We start from the raw sequence: 19,138 nt of genomic DNA on the forward strand, positions 1-19,138 counted from the left end.
TTGTAATGTGTAACACTGATGCAGGAATGGTGTAACATGGTGCTGATGCACAGGGTGGCTTCATAGCACTGTAATAATGTTAAAATGTTGTTAACACAAAGTGTGATTTCCTTCTAGGTGTATGTAAGCAGGCATGATGCATTACAGCTATGATCATCAGTGTGGTATGGTGTACAGCACAGTTAATTCTGAAGATTTATTATCCATCCATGTGCCATTTGACTGACGTGTGTAGTATTGGCAGCATGTGTTTCAGAGTGTGCAGTACGTGTGTGATGTGTGTAGTACAGATTTTCATGTATTTATTTGTGAACATGGTGAAGGTGCACTGTCTGCATGTACATGTATAGTGGACACATTGGAATGGTGACATGCCCTGTATTACACACTGTTAACACTTCATAGTTTCTATTGGTAGCCAGTATGCATTATAATACACATATTGTTGTACTTGTCTACACATGTGTGATTGATATGGTTTTACATGGTGCTGTGGGTGATACTGTTACTATCTGTGATTGTTTTGCATTATGGTAGTGGACACAACCTCAACAGTCTGAATAACCAATTGTTATATGATATCTTCACAACTGACCCACACATGTAGGACACACAGTAGCATGTGGATCCTTCATGTACTATACTATACCAGTAAGCACTGGTATTGACCGCCACACATTGCTGGGACCATTACTGTTTGACATATAGCCATGTTAGTTATAAGCAAAGACAATAGGGATATTCCTGTCCACATCTGGAAATTCATACTGTGGCCTACAATGCATTCTGCACATGACACAGTTATTCTACACAAGGGTATCATACAGACAGATACGTGTTATCCAACCCATGCTGTAAACCTATAAGGCTAAAAAGAGTTAGTTATCCACATTTACTACACATAATATACCAACAGTTACACATAGGTATTAGACCCCAATATGTATAATGGGTAACAATGTGTACATATAGACAAGTGCTATATCATTTGTCATTTGATATTTGCATTTAAAATGGTATTTTGAAGTACATCACTGTATCACATAAGCAATGAGAGGTCTGCATGCATATCCACCAAGGTGGTTGTACAACTATGATGAATGTCCATTATTGACAGACTTTGCTGTGTTTGAACTGTTCTGCAGTAAAACACATACATGAACAGTCACTCACACTATGTATATAAACTGTCATGTGTGTGTGTGTGTGTGTGTGTGTGTGTGACACAGATGACCTAGGCCACAGACAATTCTGGTACATGTAGTTGACAGGTGCTTTAATGCTCCACCAGATGTGTCCAGCCACCAGAACTGTGACTTGAGCAACACAAACACATGCTAGATTACATTTTCTGTTTGTGCGTGTGCCTCATTATGGCATTCCTGTTCATGTGTGTTTGCATTTATGACGTGTGTCATCAGCCACAGTTGAACCACACATCCAGCATCCCCCACTAGGTGACCATGAGGGTTGTCCCCATTGCCAAATGTTTTGTACAGCTGCGTCAGATGCCACATATAGGAAGCATTGCAGCTTCCAGGGCATCCAGCACACATTCAGTATTATGGGCTGGCCATCACACACAAACCACCACTTCGTGGAGGGGAAGCCCTTGTGGTTGATGTAGGCCCTACCACATTCACTGGCTGGTGCTTTGATGCATATGTGCGTGCAGTGTATTGCACCCAGTACTCAGGTTATTCCACTATTGTGTGGAAAAGACAAATATTGCTGCCTAATACCTCACGGGAATTGGGAATATATACATGATCACTGACATGTGCTGACATGGCATTCATGAACTGGTGCAGTACCCTGGCTGCTGATGTTTGTGACATCCACATCATATCACCAGTTGATCTCTGGAAGGTACCTGTTGCTTGTATCCTTAGGGCAACACATACCTTGGGTTCCACTGGGATGGGTTTCCCTCTGCTGGTTCTGTGTGTGAGACATGGCCTGCACAGCTCCACAGTCCTCTGCAGGAGGTCTCTGTCCACTCTATAGCGCTCTACTATCTCCAGCTCATGTAGCCCCTGGTAGGTTACCCTGTGCCTGCACACTCTTCTCCATCTACTCACTGTGTGTTGCTGAGCAGCATTCACATTGGCACAACCCTCCACATGTTGCATATGTTGACGTATAATAGCAATGGCAGCCCCTAACATTATGTTGTCTCAGTTAAGCTTTTTCAGTTTTCAGTTCTCTTCGTATACTACAGTGTTGCAGTGTGTCTGTGAAAAACATGGTGGAATGCTGTTTGTAGAGTTGTAAGTGCTGTGCTGTGCTGGCCTACTGTACTGGCTGAGTAATATGCTCATTCTGATTGTTTTCACCTGCTAGCTGTGGTAGTTCTCCTTGGTTAACTTACTGCTATCTGTTTACTTTCCTTTTCACTGTCTGTTTCCACAGTGAGCAGCGTCGCGCATAGGAGCACAGTAAAGTGCACATCCGCTTCCACGCGTGCACACAGGCCTATACATGTGTACAAACACTTACACTGGCTTACACAACATTACACAGGCTTCAACAGTCTTACACTAGCTTACTCGTTCTTCAACGCGCGCACACAGGCAGACACGCGTGCACACATGCTTACTCGGGCTTACAGGCGCGCACAGGCGCAAACACACTGTAAGCAGGTTTGCAAGGAACTTCAGTGATATCCATGGCATAAACCATCAGTTTCCTGACTTTACCTAGGATAAATCATAACACGCCTCTTCCACTGATGAGTAACTGACAGCAAACATGTGACACACTGCTCCAATAAGACTACAGTGTTTTATACATACACACTTATGATGTCACCTATCTCCTACGCTGATAGTCCCCTTAACCTACTCTTACACTATAAAGGCTTAGCCCATATGGCATGACAAATTATGATTCACTATCCTCAGCCTCAATTGCATAGGATTGCCTACTAATGCTTGGTTACATCTCTGAAAGTGCGCTTCCACACATAGCAACCACTACTCAGTAGCCATGTTGTCTTCAGCTTGCCATTCACCTGCATGGTGAACTACCTTTTAACTAACATTACAATTTGTATGTATATTTTACATATTTTTCTTGTTTTGTAAGTGCAGCGCATATTTGCGCTGCTGCGCTACGCTTAAACACCGGAGATCGGGGGAGGACAACTGGAGTTTTATTACTTTCCAATGGAAAAACATGACACTGGCCTTATATTTGGCCATTGGCATGCTTCTTCAACTACATTCATCCTTTATTTGCAGCTGGCATTGCTCCGATTAGCTACTTGCAGAATGTTACTCTGTTAACATGCGGGTACATTTCTGCACATAACTCTACTCTTGCATGGAAAGCTTACTGTTTCATGTATCGCATATTTTACATCATTTGCATAGCTTTCACCTACAAATGGGGTAATTTGTATATCCTAACATTGTCTGTGCAACGTTTGTTTTAGGGGCTGTCTTACACACCCCTACAGGATATTGCTGAATAGCTCAGCAGACATCTTGCCTTGCTCTACTCTTACTCTACTCGTACACACTGGCCAGGGCTTCATGAATCCTGGCCTAAGCTTTGCTGTGTGCTAATATGTCTATTTGTGGGGTATGCATGGCTGTAGGTATGTTTTGACCTGCTACGTCTGACATTTCTACAGAGCAGCTCCTACTTTCATCATTTGTAGAGGTGACAGCCCTATAGGAACTATATATACAGCTGTGACATTTGACAAGTCAACACATACCTGCGGTCAATACTAAACTGACTACTTCAGCGCTTTTCATACCTTCAGATGTTTCTTGTAGTAGTATAGTCGATAATACTGTTTCCTATAACATGTATTTGTTTCTGATACAAGATATAACATTTTATTACACCATTACACACAATATATGAAGAAATCACAGGCCAGATGCCATTACATTCCTTTTGTAGGACTCACCCGCCCAGAGTGTTGTGTTCCTCACAAAAGCCAACAGGTGCTAATCATAACATATTCTGCTATCATCTACCTTATGTGTTCGCCGGTATTTGCACTTTCCGTCAGTGGCAGACCTCACACGCGAGTGTGGGAGACTGAACACTGTATCGGGGACACTGCATAACACCCTGAGGGACACATTTAATTTGTTTCTATTAACATTCCACATTGACTATCACAGGGCATAAGTATTCATCACATTTATCGAGGTACATGCTTTTGACTTATACATGTTTTGTCATTTGTCATCACGTCTTTCTTCACACCTGTCCACCTAATCTCACTAGTTCGGTACATTTATTTAGGACAGGGTTACCTTCATACCTCTCAACTGTACACATTTTGGGTAAATGTCCCGAACGTAGACTTATAATTTTGTTCCTTTTTTCATAATATTGTGCCTTTCTGGTAATTTAGTGGCAAGTCATTAGGGACTGTTGAGTTAGACAATAATGACAGACATTAGTAGTTTATAATTACTAACCCTCAAAACATTCATACTAATGAATGATCCCTTATTCTATCTACGTTCTAACTTTGTAAGGGGAATGTTTACAATATTCCCTATTTATACTTATTTTAAAATGCCTTTGTCCAGATGTCTTATTCTGAAAGGTTGAGGGGTATGGTTACCATCTTAGTTGTAAGCATGTATGTCCATGATAATCGCTTACAAGACACTGATATAAGTCCCTACGTCTTCCCCCAATGGTTTACACAATATCCAGTAGATGGGTACTTCATTTCTGGAAGATATAGGCGTGTGCTATACCCACATAGGAATATTAATCACTCCCATGGGGCGGACCTAATAAATCTGTGCCAACCAACACCTAGGCACCTAGGCCCATTATTGCATACCCATGATTCCCATACCTGACACCCCACCACAGTAGTCATAAGACATATTTAATGTGAGCGATAATAAAGTATGAAGACATTTCTAAGCATTATCCATTCTCTGCATAGACATATGTCATACATTCTGTCAACCCATGTGTTATTACACTTGCACAAGCTACTGTTGCATGTACAGCTATACTGTAGTTGCGGATGACACTTCTTTGCAGCAATCATTACAGGAAGGTGCCTGTATAGATTCACAATTTTTGGAGTCCTGCAAAGGACACCTATAGCCATGTTTTAAGAGTAGAACGTGCAGATCTGGCACACTGGTACTTTCCAGGCAATGTTTTGGAAAGCAGCAGTGTATTTACCTTTATTGCATGTCTGTATGTCCATCCATAATAGCTATGATGTAACCTATTTCTGTATATGTGTTATATCTACAAGGACATATGTTTATATGTTTGTTATGTATATGTCAATTAATGTTGTATGTGTTTGTATGTACAGACTGTACAGGCATAAATATATATATATATATATATATATATATATATATATATATATATATGTCTGTACATTCTTTATTTCATATATTTATTTAGTTTAAGTCTGTGGATATATATCTATACACAAATGTATATATCCATATATAGAAATAATGTGTGGAAAACAGCATTCATTTGCTATGCTGTGAGCGGATTACACACGCGCAGGCGCACTTGCATATCCGTATTGTGGGTTACATATGTTTACTATGAGTCTTTGTGCTTATGTGGGCTTTATTACTTATGAAAGTACCAGTAAAACATCTGTAATCCGGTTAACGGACATATCGAAACACACATTCACCTTTACATATTTAAATGTCTGTACAGCACAGATGCATTCATTACACTTTAACATTATATGTGCTGTAGTCGTAGTTGAACCGGGGCGGCATTCACATTGGCCGGATGCTGTAACCACTATACTATTGGTGTTCTGACTCATTTATATGCATACCCATAGTACATAGCTACATTAACATATGCCTCACCGCTTCGCTTACAACACAGGCATCCATTCTCCTGCTGGGAAAAACATGGTACTACATATTACACATTCCCTATTCCCTACTGCTCTGGACCCAAGCTGCGTATTTAATCACTCCAGGGATATTCAGAACTCCAAGGCTTATAGTCCTGGCATATACAAGTCTTTGATTGTCAGGGTGTTCATGTGGTGATCTGGGTTTAGGCTTGTCTGCCTGGTGAACGGAACTGCCTTGACTGTGTTCAAATGTCAGACAAAGCACATGGACAGAGTTTGTCCATTTTATACATTTTACCTATGTTTACAGACACAGGTGTTTGGGCACCTGTCAGCAGCTTATTATGTTGGCAATACATAATATGGGTGGGGGTTGTTACAATACATAATCCACGGTGAGTGGTGTTCCCATTCACATTTGACTATTTCCTGTATTCATCCATACAAGGATTATTATTTTGGACATGAATTAACTACAGGTATGCAGTAGTACAGTAAACAAATGTGAAGGTTTGTTACTGTAAATATGTACGGACCTCTGTAATACTCGGGGACTACCCCACATCCTTTGCAACATTTCATGCTAATGTACATACTATTATTCTGTGAACTTTTGAAGTTTGTGAGAGCAGTATTTACATCTGTCCCTATTTGTCCACCCATCATTTTAGGCTTTGTCCAGATTTTGTTGCTGTAATAGGTTGAGAGGTGTGGTGTCGGTATGTGATTGTGTAGAATATATTCTGTCGATAATTCATGTGGGGAGACCTGCATGGTGGACAAGTGTTCCGTCCTGCGTGGTATGTTTTGCATGTCCGTCTGGAAATTGAACAGTACCGTGACTACGCATACAACTTTTGTCCAGATGTGTACAGTACTAGACATTGTGGCGTGTAAACAACTCTGATGTTTAAACAGGTTACTTATCCCACGTGGGATGTACACACATTTTGCCAAAACATGAACGCACGGGCATTTGGATTTACGAAACTGTGATGGGATGTTTACAAACGTGGGATACATAGTTTGCAATCCTGACACTGCCTAGGGTGTTACTTCCTACTGCATATGGGTGATACTCCCTTATGTGTAGGTGTACGGCTGTGCAAGGCTGGTAGCCTAAGTATGGCTGGATTTGGTGGACATTCGGACATGGGTGCGGGTTATGTGGTATACAGGGGATGTTGCGTATTGCATTATGCATGCATGGGTTCTGCATTTGGATGTCCCAGTTCTGCATATACCATCCTATGTGTATGTGCCGGTTACGTTCCTGTTCATGTGTATAGCACATTTTAATATTCATATGTTTGTGTGATTTTGGTATACAATATGGACTGTCAGGTTTCTTTACGATTGTTATATGGCCACAACTGCCCAGCTGTGTACTATCACTACCAATGTGGGACTGCTGGTGACCCTGCCCATGGGTCTGAAAGTGTGTATTAGCGGTGCGCTGACATGATGCACTTCACTTCCAATGGGTTTAACTAGTTACAGTGCAGTACATTACGGACACACGATTATAAATATCATTTGTTCCAAGGATGGAAAATCATATTGTGTTGCGTGCATTTCTGTTTGATTCTCGATTTTGTGTGGCCAGGAACTGTCTTGCATGCTTTGAATACGTTTCATTATCCACAGACACTGATAGGTGCAATTACTATTGCAGGCAGACTATAATATTCAGCAATTTAGGTTGCTCATCGACAGCCGACATTGACACGCCCCATGCACTTGCGCACGTTTTCTATGCACGTGGATGTGGTGGCAGCGCACCTTCATTAATATGCATATGGCACTACTACACCATATATATGCCGTGTGGCCGGCGCAGGCCTTACGCCGGCCTTGCGCCAAGCTTCATGAATCCCGGGGACTGTTTTTTAAGGTCACTTGCATTGCAGCATTAGTTAGAATTTAATTTGAGTTTTGTTGAAAGTTTTGTTAAAATGTCTTTTAGAAATATAATATATTGTGTTCATAAACATGCATGCCTGCACATATTATTAAATGCATCTGATTAAAATATATTCTAGCATCTCATTAAGAAATTCTAGAAATGACCAAAATGACAGACTCAGACTACAACTACTCAAAACAAAACTGATTCAGATTTCAGTGTTTTTTACCGCATATACTTTTCAATAGCTTTTTAATGATTTTAAACTAGGATGTCCCCGAATTACAATACAGCTGTTTCTGAAAATTAAGTAAAGTTTCACAGACCTCAATAACATCATCACAATTTTGTCCATGTTGCTATAGTTCAGTAAATAAAACTTTACACTTAGGTTGTATGGCATCACATCAAAATTACTTTTAATGAATTTTATTTTCCCAAAAATAAAATGTTGATTTGTAATTTCAATAAATGCTGTAACATGGAAAGGGAGTATTTTGCAAAAGCATTTCTGCAGCATGCTATACACTCCTACTCTGCCTGTGTTACCGGGTTGAGATTATTGACCCCCCGCCCAATTCATATATTACCACTGCAAGGCCAAATTACTTTAGTGAAGGTCCTCCAACCTGTAAATGGTTATATTTAAATAGACTGAAGTGGGGGATATATGCTGCTGCATGGCTATACAGAGGAGATCCCCCTGTAAACTTCTGCATTGTGTTCCTTTTATCCATTTACAGCAGTATGTAAAATGACATCCTGACATTCTGGTTTCATGAGTCCCTGCAAAATACTTCTGCAAAGCATTCTTTTCATGCAATCACAACATTAAGCAAAATGTTAACTTGACATTTTATTTATAGAGAAATAACATTCTCTAAAACTGTAACTATTGGAGTACCAAATCAACAAAACCATAACAACTACATTACTAAGTCACCAAAACCTTAACTACTGCAATACTAAGTCACCAAAACCTTAACAACTGCAGTACTTAGTCACCAAAACTATAACTACTGCAGTACTAATTCAATAAAACCATAACTAGGACAGTACTAAGTCACCAAAACCTTAACCACCGCAGCATTCTCACCAAAACCTTAACAACTGTACTACTAAGTCACCAAAGCCTTAATTACCACAGTACTAAGTCACCAAAACCTTAACAACTGCAGTAATAAGTCACCAAAATCATAACTACTGCAGTACTAAATCAATAAAACCATAACTAGTACAGTACTAAGTCACCAAATCAACAACTACTGCAGTACTGAGTAACTAAAACCATAACTAATGCAGTACTGCCACTTTCAATACAGCACCCTAACTTGTAGAACACTGGAAGTATTTTTTCATAGCTGAAGATGATGTGACAAAATAATGTGCCTTGTGCTTAAGAGACATACTGAATTAAATTATCTGAGATATCATTTGGATTAAACTGTTTAAACTTTGACTTTTGGGCTGCACTGTAAAGTGAACAAATGCATAAGAATGTCTGAGATGCCTTTGACAGATTTTTGTGGTATAACATCTGGCCTAATTATACTAAGCCTGTAAGATTTTAAAATTACCATACTGTTATGCAGTACAAAGCAATGTACCTGTTTATAATACAGTTGAGTAGTAAGATTTGGAGTCATAAATTATGGCTTCTTTGGCACAGTCCCTGGCAGTAGTGAAAATTAGGGTGGAGATTTATTAATTTTTGTCAATGTATTATCCTGAGTGCAACTCCAGAATGAGTAAATGTTATAGCTAGCTGTTAACAAAGCCTGTCATTATGAACACCATCCTGCAAAGTATTATTGCTGTTACACAGTATTTTTTCCCTGTTTCATCCCATCCCATTTCTTGTAAATGCTGTTCAGTATATATATTGCCTCCACAGGAAATGCATGGTAAATCATTACAGTTTCATTTATCTCAGTAAGTACAATGTGCTGTTCCCCATTAATGTAGTCAGTTATTTATGATTTGCATTTATTATGATTCCCCCATTTAAAGTGTGGACATTGTACAGATCTTTTCAATCTTGACTGCATACGTATTTCAGAAAGTAGACTTCCTTGGATATTGTTCAGCTACAAAATGTTTTTTTTTCCACAGAAGAATTAAATCATAAAACAGGCTGTTAAGAGATTTATTTTATCATCAAAATTGATTTTTCTGGATCAGTATTTGTTAACTAATGTGTAAGTTTGTTGGAGAATCCTCCCAAACTTTCAGATAGCTATATATATATATATATATATATATATATATATATATATATATATATATATATATATCGGTGCAATGTTGTCACATAACAGATAGCAAAATGTAATTAATTCTGTAAAACAGACATTAGACGTTTGTTTAATATAAATGCAAGAGGTAATTTGTTTATACATGCCTGTATAAATATTTATTCATCCATTTGCATAGTGTGTGTGTGTGTGTGTGTGTGTGTGTGTGTGTGTGTGTGTGTGTGTGTGTGTGTGTGTGTGTGTGTGTGTGTGTGTGTGTGTTTTGTGTGTGTGTGTGTGTGTGTGTGTGTGTGTGTGTGTGTGTGTGTGTGTGTGTGTGTGTGTGTGTGTGTGTATGTATTCCACTGGGCATTATTGTAGCATTTACTTCCACTGGAGCACTCAAGCTATCATTGAGATGGCTTGATTCACATTAATTATACATGATTTATTCACAGCATTGTGTAGTAAGTATTAAATAATATTAGAGAGCATAGGTTAAGTGAAAAATGAATGCATGCCTCAAGCAAATGGAGAGACACAACAGAAAAGGCCAAACACCTTCACCTACACAAGGCACACATTAATCTCAATGAAGTTATGCAGTAGAATGAATCATTATGCTTATAAAATGATTAACACATTGATTCATTCAAACATTCTAAAACATACATTCGCAGAAGAAAATGTCGCAGCTTCATATAGACTAGTTTAATTGGTTGAAACGGTGCAAAAACATATGGGCAGCATCTGAGGAGGTAAGACAGAGAACTAACCCAGACAAGTGCATTAGGTTGACATTCAAACAATCAAAAAGGGTTTAGTGTACAAATGAGTACTGCATTATCATGAGAGCTTTAGTGGGTCTAACCTACATGTGAGCATTATCTAAAATTATACCTATGGGAGGTGAGAATGGGTCTATCATAGGTATAAACACTATCTTAACATTGTAGCTGTGGAGAATTTGGGTGGGTGATATACCCGACACATAGATAGTACTGTAATGTTATAACTGAAGAAAGGTGTGACCACAGTAGTAACATGACAATAAAGTAGAGGATCTCCCTTAGTTATGGGCACTATTTTAACATTGGGGTGAGGTAGGAGAGAAGTCTATCCTAGGCAGAAGCACTCTCTTTTCATGATAACTGACAGGAGATGTGAATGGGGGTCCAAATTAAATGAACAAAAGCACGAACATGGCCTTGTAATGTCATTTGGAGAGAGGGAGTATGTGCTAGGAATGAACACTGCTTCATAATGAAAGTCGGGTTTAGGGTATGTAGGGTGACATTTAAAACACAGGAAGAGTGGGAGGTTGGTCTAGGACTGTTTTGACATCTCAGTACTGACAGAGCCTTGCTATGTGTTCCAAATGAAGAAAACCAGACAGACTGTGTATCTATGACCTAAGCTGTGACCCCTGGGCAACAAGGTAATTTAATTTAATAAATGCTACAGCATGTCATTCCTGGCAGATCTGGACAGCAGTCAACTACCACTGCTAAACAGACAACAGTTTCTTTATGAATCCCAAGGCTAGACATTAACAACTATACAACTCCCTGCAACATTCCTAATGGACAATTCAAAGAAATAATTTAAACCTAGTTATATTTGCTGACTGAGAAAAGAAGATGGTGTTTGTTAGCCTTTTTTTCTGAGTGCACAGACAGGGTACAGTGAAATAAATAAGCTACTCCTGCTATTTATTTATTTATTATTTTATTTATTTATTTAACATTTGTTGACCTGGAGAGTCTGACTAGGACAGGGCCTACTTTTAGCAGAAGCCCAGGGAGAAAGGCTCCAGATTCATGTCTTTAGAATGTGGGAAAGAACTGGAGCACCCAGAGGAAACCCATGCGACATGCAGATTCTGCACAGAAGGTACACCAACTGACAATCGAAATAGAGAACCTCTGGCAGTGAGGTGACAATTTTAACCGCTGCACCACTGCGCCACCCAAATTGTCGATCATAGAATTATCTATGTATAGAACCAATACTAGGACTGAGGCAATAAACAAGTAGAAAGAAGCACATCTGTAAACAGAACACTGTGAAGGGAAATAAATACTGGTAAGGTTGGTTCATCTCTGATACTTTTTAGAATTATTAGTAAACTTGCCTTTTCACTCAAAATCTGAGAACACAAAGTCACATCTCCTTTGTACTGATAAATTACATTCATTATAAACTACAGCTATAGCTGCTAAGAGAAAAATAGGTTAGAAGAAAATACAATATTCAGCGAAATATTATGGTACCTGTCACCTGTGTACCCAGCTGTGCATTGGCATTGTCCGGTTACATGGTCACAGTGCCCTCCATTGTGACATTGACATTCTTGGCTGCAGTTAACTCCAAACATTCCAGATGGGCATGGCTGAGCACATACAGAGCCCTAAAACAATAACACAGCTGGTCATTTAATCTGAGTAAAGATTATGTTTGCTTTAATTTCAAAACAGACAGACAAAAAGTTCTAATGCACCTTTTTCAATGATAAAAAATTGTTTCTAATGCAACACTTTCAAACAAGTACATTAATTTCCCTGTACTTTTTAGGGTTCTGTTTTTTCCATTCAGGTTAATTCCACTTCTAAAGCATGACATCCTCTCCTTTTATGCTCCTTATCCTACAATCCCAGTGCCATAAATTCCAAGAGCCTAATATAGAAGGGGAGTGCAGAGTCTTCTGTGCAGGATATGATGCTGCCATTAATGCCGTTGCAAAGTCGACACTGACATCATGCCAACGGCATCTCTTTCCATCATCGCCACACACCATCAAATGATGCAGGACATCATGCCAACGGCACCTCTGTCCAACATTGTCACACACCGGCAAATGATGCAGGAGATCATGCTAATGGCTTCTCTGTCCAACATCGCCACACACTGTCGAATGATGCAAGAGATCATGTCAACGGAATCTCTGTCAAACATTGCCACACACCATCAAATGATGCAGCAGATCATCGAAAACAAACAGAACACAGACCAAACTATGAAAAAAACAGTAGTAAACCAGTAGACCAAGAAATCCAGAAGTGTTGTTGAAAAATTTATTGTGAGCACATTCATGCACTAGCTTCCGTGCACTTCCTCAGACAAATAACTCAAACAACACTAAAACCATTTATACAATCAATTCTCAATGAGAATTAATCAGTATCAATTACTTTACCTAACTAATTAAAATTTAAAGCTAACCACACTTGAACCAATCCTAGGGTTAACTTTAAAGAAAAGGGAATTAAATCCCGTACAATGATAACCAACTACAACCGTAAAATAGATCTATAAAAAATAAAATATACTTAAAAGTATTCTTATGTGTAGAAAAGTACATATAAATAAATAAATGTTAGTCAGCGTTCTAAGGCTTTTAGCTTAAGTAGACACTTGACGGAACACAAATCATTAATGCCAGGATGGACGTGTGCGTTAGTTTTAAGTTGCCATAACAACTCTTGTTCCTCTAGTTTTAAATGCCAGGGACCTCCTCTTGGGTTCCTGCAAACCTGTTGGACCACTGTAAATTTAAAAACATGGGTGTTATATTCGTTAATGTGTCTTGCCAGTGTGTTAGTTGGTGTACCTTTGGATATCGCGTAAATATGTTCATATATGCGCTGCTTTAATTGACGCTCGGTTTTGCCCAGATAAAACGCTGGGCATAATTGGCATGAAGCCAAATATACCACGCCATGGCTTTCACAATTAAATTTATCTTGAATATAATATTTCACACCTCTGATGGAAAATGAACACCCTGTTTGAATAAACTTGCAATAATTGCAATGCCCACATTTATACATGCCCCTATTGGGTTTATAATGTTTATATGGCACCTCGAGTAATGTTTTCAACGACGGTGCCTTCTTAAATACCACCAATGGTCTTGGACCCAAGATTGTGTTAAGTGCCTGGTCTTGTATAATGAGACCCCAATTGTTGTTTAAAATTTCTCTAAGTAGAAAAGATATGTTGTTGAACTGAGTCACTAAACTAGTACGAAAATTGCTGTTAGCCTTAGTAGAAGATTCAGTTAATGTCATATTCTCGAACCCAGCAGCCTCTACATAATCATGTGTATAACCTTTAGTCAGAATGGGTCCTAATAAACCAACTGACCTCTTATACGTAACTTCCTTGATTAGGGTATTTATTAACATAAAAGGATATCCTCTATTCAGAACCATATCTGTTAATAAATTACATTCGTGTTCAAAATCATTGTCACTAGAACACATCCGGGAAGCTCTAACTAATTGGCTTTTTACAACACCCTTTTTCTGAAAAAATGGGTGGTTACTGGTAAAGTGTAAAAAAGCATTGCTATAAAGTGGCTTCCTATATATCTTAGTTCTATATCTATTGTATGTCAGATCTTTGTCCAAGTAAATATCTAGGAAATTAATACCTTTTTCACTATATTGAAAAGTGAAATCAAGGAAAGATGTAAAGGAACCCATTATTTCTAGTTTCTTGCCATCTTCTTGGCTCCCTTTCATGATAATAAAGATATCATCCTGGTAACATGTGTACCAAATAACCATGTTGTTAAACCAGGGATGGGGGAACAGGAAGGTATGCTCCCAGAATGCCATGATACAATTGGCAAAGCTCCCCCCACATGGGGAGCCCATTGCGACACCTGATTTTTGTAGGAACAATTCTCTTTTGAACATAAAATAATTATTGCTCAACACAATGTCTAACAAGGTAATAGTTAAATCAATGTCATGGCCTGGCAATTGTTTGTATAAAAGAAAGTCCCTTACCCATTCCATACCTAATCCCTGTGGGATAATGGTGTACACGTCCCGGACGTCTATTGTTAGAAATCCATAAGATGAATCAAAGGGAATGTCATTTAGATGTTGTAACACATGCCAAGAGTCCCTGCATATCTGAGATTCTGATGGTAATGCTTCTTTTAGTTTAGTGTCCACCCATTTGGCACATGCATAGGTGATGGATTTCCGTCCATCAATGATGTGCCTAAATGGGGGATTATTAATATTTTTATGTAATTTAGGAACCCCGAATATTGCAGGGGTAAGAGGCACTGGCATGGTCAAATAGTGATATGTGTCTAAAGTAATACTAGCTTCGATGAAAAGATCGCTCAAAGCGTTTTTAATTTTTTGTTGAGCTTGATTAAGCTCATTTAAAGACACCTTAATATAATTAGAACTTGACAGCATTTCATACATCTTGTTGTCGTAATCAGATTCGTCCATAAAAATAGCTCCGCCACCTTTGTCGGGCTTCATGACTCGAATTTTATGAACCCTAATATATTCAATAAGATCCCTTTCAATTTGTGTAATGTTACCAGTATGTCTGTTCTTATAACAGTGATGGTTACCCACTACATCTCTAAAATAAATTTCAGACATTTTCTCAAAAAGTACTAAAGTATTATCAATGGGAGGGTTGAATGTGCTAGCTACTCGCTCGTTTGAAAATGCACTATTTGTGTTTTTAAACATCACATTTAAATTCAGTTTGTGTACATATAATTTGAGATCACAAAGAACTCGACCTAAATCGGGCTTAGAGCAAGGAACAAAATTAAAACCTTTAGACAGTAATTCAACTAAATCCTGTGGAATAACTAAAGAGGAAAAGTTATAAACTTTAAAGTCACCACTAATGCTGGTCAACACAGCCAAAAGTTTTTGTTGACTCACAGCATTTATCTCCTGCACCGATTGTTGTTCTTCCTGCGTTGTGGCCGATAATTCCAACCTGACTTCGCCTTGTTGGAGATGGTATTTCTGTTGTGAAAACCCTGCTTACCATTTAATGCGCAGTGTTGGCCATTTTGCTGTTGCTGTTGTTGTTGTTTCAAAATGCGTTCACTACGCCTAATGCAGCAGATCATGCCAATGGCATCTCTGTCCAACATCGCCACACACCGTCAAATGATGCAGGAGATCATGCCAATGACATCTCTGTCCAACATCGCCACACACCGTCAAATGATGCAGGAGTCCACAAGAATGTTCTACTGGTGTTCATGCAGGCCACAGAATACAATCATGCCTTAAAGTAGCATGTCCCACAGTAGTGAACGCTACAACTTCCACTCATAATGAAGTAGGAACTTGCATGGTGTAATCTTTATACTTAATGATATTCCTCTCTAGTACAGAGACTTCATCACTGAAACACCAAAACAATGAACTAAAGAAGATATGATCCTGCTGATGACAGCTGAGGAAAATATGATGGACCTATACAGATCCTCCATGTGGGCAATGCAGAGCATGTTCCTTACTATGATAGTACTTGGCAAGCAACCATATACTATATTTGGATGAATCATGGATATCAACCATTCAGGACCACTGCTTTATACCCTCCTGTCCCCTAAGTCCAAGACTGTTTATTATGTGATTTTTTTTTGGGAGAATGAATGAGGCTCTAAACCACTATGACCTAAACTAGAAGCTGGTATAGGTACTGTCTTACTTTGACAGGGCTGTCATTAATTCAGTAACGCTATATCATGCTGCCCCTCTACATAATAGCTGCTGATTCCACATCTCACAAAAAAAAAAATCACTTTGTTTAAAAGATAACTGCTTTGTACCCGGGGATGTGCAAAATGAGATTACTTCATCTTCTTATAGAGCTGGTTCATGTGAAGTGCCTATGGGAGAGAATACTATGGGGGCATTCTGCTTTCATGATAAAAGATGCATGCAAACCAGTACTGCAAACAGGGCTGCTTATGAAATGATGCAGCCTGCACTTCCCATCATGCACAGATATGTCTTGTAGTGCAGACTTCATGCATCAGTGCATTAAGGATACACAATTCATTTCCATTATTAAAGTCCACTGCATGCCACTCAACAAACACCTATGGCATGCATGGGACTCTGAGGAGAGCACTTAATGTGTTTATGTCTGCTGTATAAACACCTTGCAAACTGTGGACCTCTACAGCCTCACAAGCCACTGAATGGGGTATTAACTCATCTTAGATTCTGGTAACTTCATATTGTTAAGTCAGATGTTATTTATGTCAGATTCAGTTACTTCATGTACATCTCAATTTCTTGACAACAGAAGCAGCTGTCAAGTATTCCTTCATTCATTTGAAAAGTCACAGAAATGCAAGCTTTATATGCCGAATATTGGACATGAGGGCAGATAATAACCAGTGACCTGTTGCTTTTCTCTTTTCTGCCTATCTAAAAACTTAAACTACTAATATAAATCTGTGTGCATAAATACAAAGGCTACTATCTAATCTCCATCACAAATTTAACATTTCCAGATTTGTGTGTTAGTATGTGTAATACTGTTTGAAACTTGTATAGGTTCAGTGAGACAAAAATGCAGACAATGGCTAGATGAATGGCTATACTGAGAGGACACAGACTGGACACTGTGTACGCATTCTTCTTTATCATTACCTTGTTGTGTGCTGTAGAGTTTTGCAGCGACATGAGCAGAAGACTAAAAACTTTCTGTAACTACACCCAGTCGGCTCTATGTAGATTCTGAGAAAGATCTCACACACACACACACGCACACGCACACGCACACACACACACACACACACACACACACACACACACACACACACACACACACGCACACGCACACGCACACACACACACACACACACACACACACACAGCTAAGCACAAAGTCAGTGCTGCAGGTGTGGATCATGCCAGACAATGCTTCAAATACCATTAAACTGCCAAAGCCCAGGACATTTAAATATGCAGCATGTGTTGCATAAGCTACAATCATTCTGGGAAAACACTGCAAGAGCATTTCAACTGTCTGCATGCACTATAGTTATCATGGCTTTACTGTGCAATTCATATAAATGCAGTGCCTGAAGAACCAAACATTTGAGGCACATGGAATTCAACATAACACAAGTTGTTCTAATTCACGCAATGATTAGAAGCAGAAAGGTGTTTTTCAGGATGAATTCCAACATCATACCAGCTAAGAAGATGTAACTCTTAACCCCCAGCAAGGGCACTGTATTTTCTATTCTTAAACCTTTGGAAGAGATACATGACTGGGGAGCTGTTATGTTATTGGGATATATCAGATATTTATATTAGTTTTTCTTATGAGTATCGGACTGAAGCATCATTAGTCACCATTGACAACTGGGAAACTTTTAGTTCTATAGTTACAGTCCTGACATATGAAAAGAGATGGCATCTGATCGAGGGAATGTATTATTTAACAGAGTTGACCCTTCCATAATTTTCTGCAGCTGACCATTGCTTCAAGCACCATGACATATTATGAAGGTTACAGTTATTACAGAAAATAACTCAGGTTCTTGCCAAATTTAATACATTAGGCAAAGGCTGACTCTCTGAGATCGATTAGCAAACTGAATAGATCTATAAATAGCTCAAAAACTGTTCATGTGGTATGCTGTAGTAGCTCTGAATCACTGGGCTGAAAGTTCATTGTATGGCTATTAAGTTGGACATTACAGTCACCATAATAACTCACTACCACCTACGTGGTATCGAATGCCACACCTGTAGCAGCCTACACATCTTGCACTCCAGAACATTTTCAGAAAAATAAACTTAAAAACCATAAGATAAATAAATAAATGCTAATATTTTGTGAGCAATAAAGGCTATTGAAGCTGTGCAAATAGCAATGTTATCAGTAATAAATATTCTTTACAGTGATAATAGTCAGTGGATTCATAGTCTTTTCCATAAATACTGTAATGTATTATAATGTACACAAACCCCAAATTATATTTTCATAGGTTCATAAGCATGTACTAGGCTAGCTGTTCTTTGCAACATTTTAAGCTTAACTGATTTCCCTCAAAGGTGAGTCTCAAACCATGCATCTTTTGTCTGTGAGGTAAATACATTAACCATTATGCCAACCCCCTCCCCCACTATTATGCCAAACCATCCCCTTTTTTAAACTTTTACAAATTTTCATATCTTGAATATTGCATAACCTGGACGTATTAGAATATTTTTGTTAACCAGACATAATTTTTCACATGATGACAAGAAATTCCTTTGTAAATGCATGTTTTTTGAGATATTTACAAAAATATGAAAACATATGCCTAATAGAATTATTAGCAAAGCAAATAATACTGGATATCTCTTA

General features: G+C 38.6%; 1 protein-coding gene across 1 annotated transcript in view; it reads right to left on the reverse strand.

Moving 5' to 3' along the window:
- Positions 1-19,138, reverse strand: part of MEGF11 (multiple EGF like domains 11) — a 4,956,374-nt gene that overhangs the window by 1,429,529 nt on the left and 3,507,707 nt on the right. The window contains 1 exon segment of the mRNA XM_044077861.1: positions 12,253-12,389. Coding sequence (XP_043933796.1) covers positions 12,253-12,389 — 137 coding nt within the window.

Source organism: Protopterus annectens, chromosome 7.part0 (genome assembly GCF_019279795.1).
Source record: "Protopterus annectens isolate FY-2018-M chromosome 7.part0, PAN1.0, whole genome shotgun sequence".
In the NCBI taxonomy this organism is placed as follows: Eukaryota; Metazoa; Chordata; order Ceratodontiformes; family Protopteridae; genus Protopterus; species Protopterus annectens.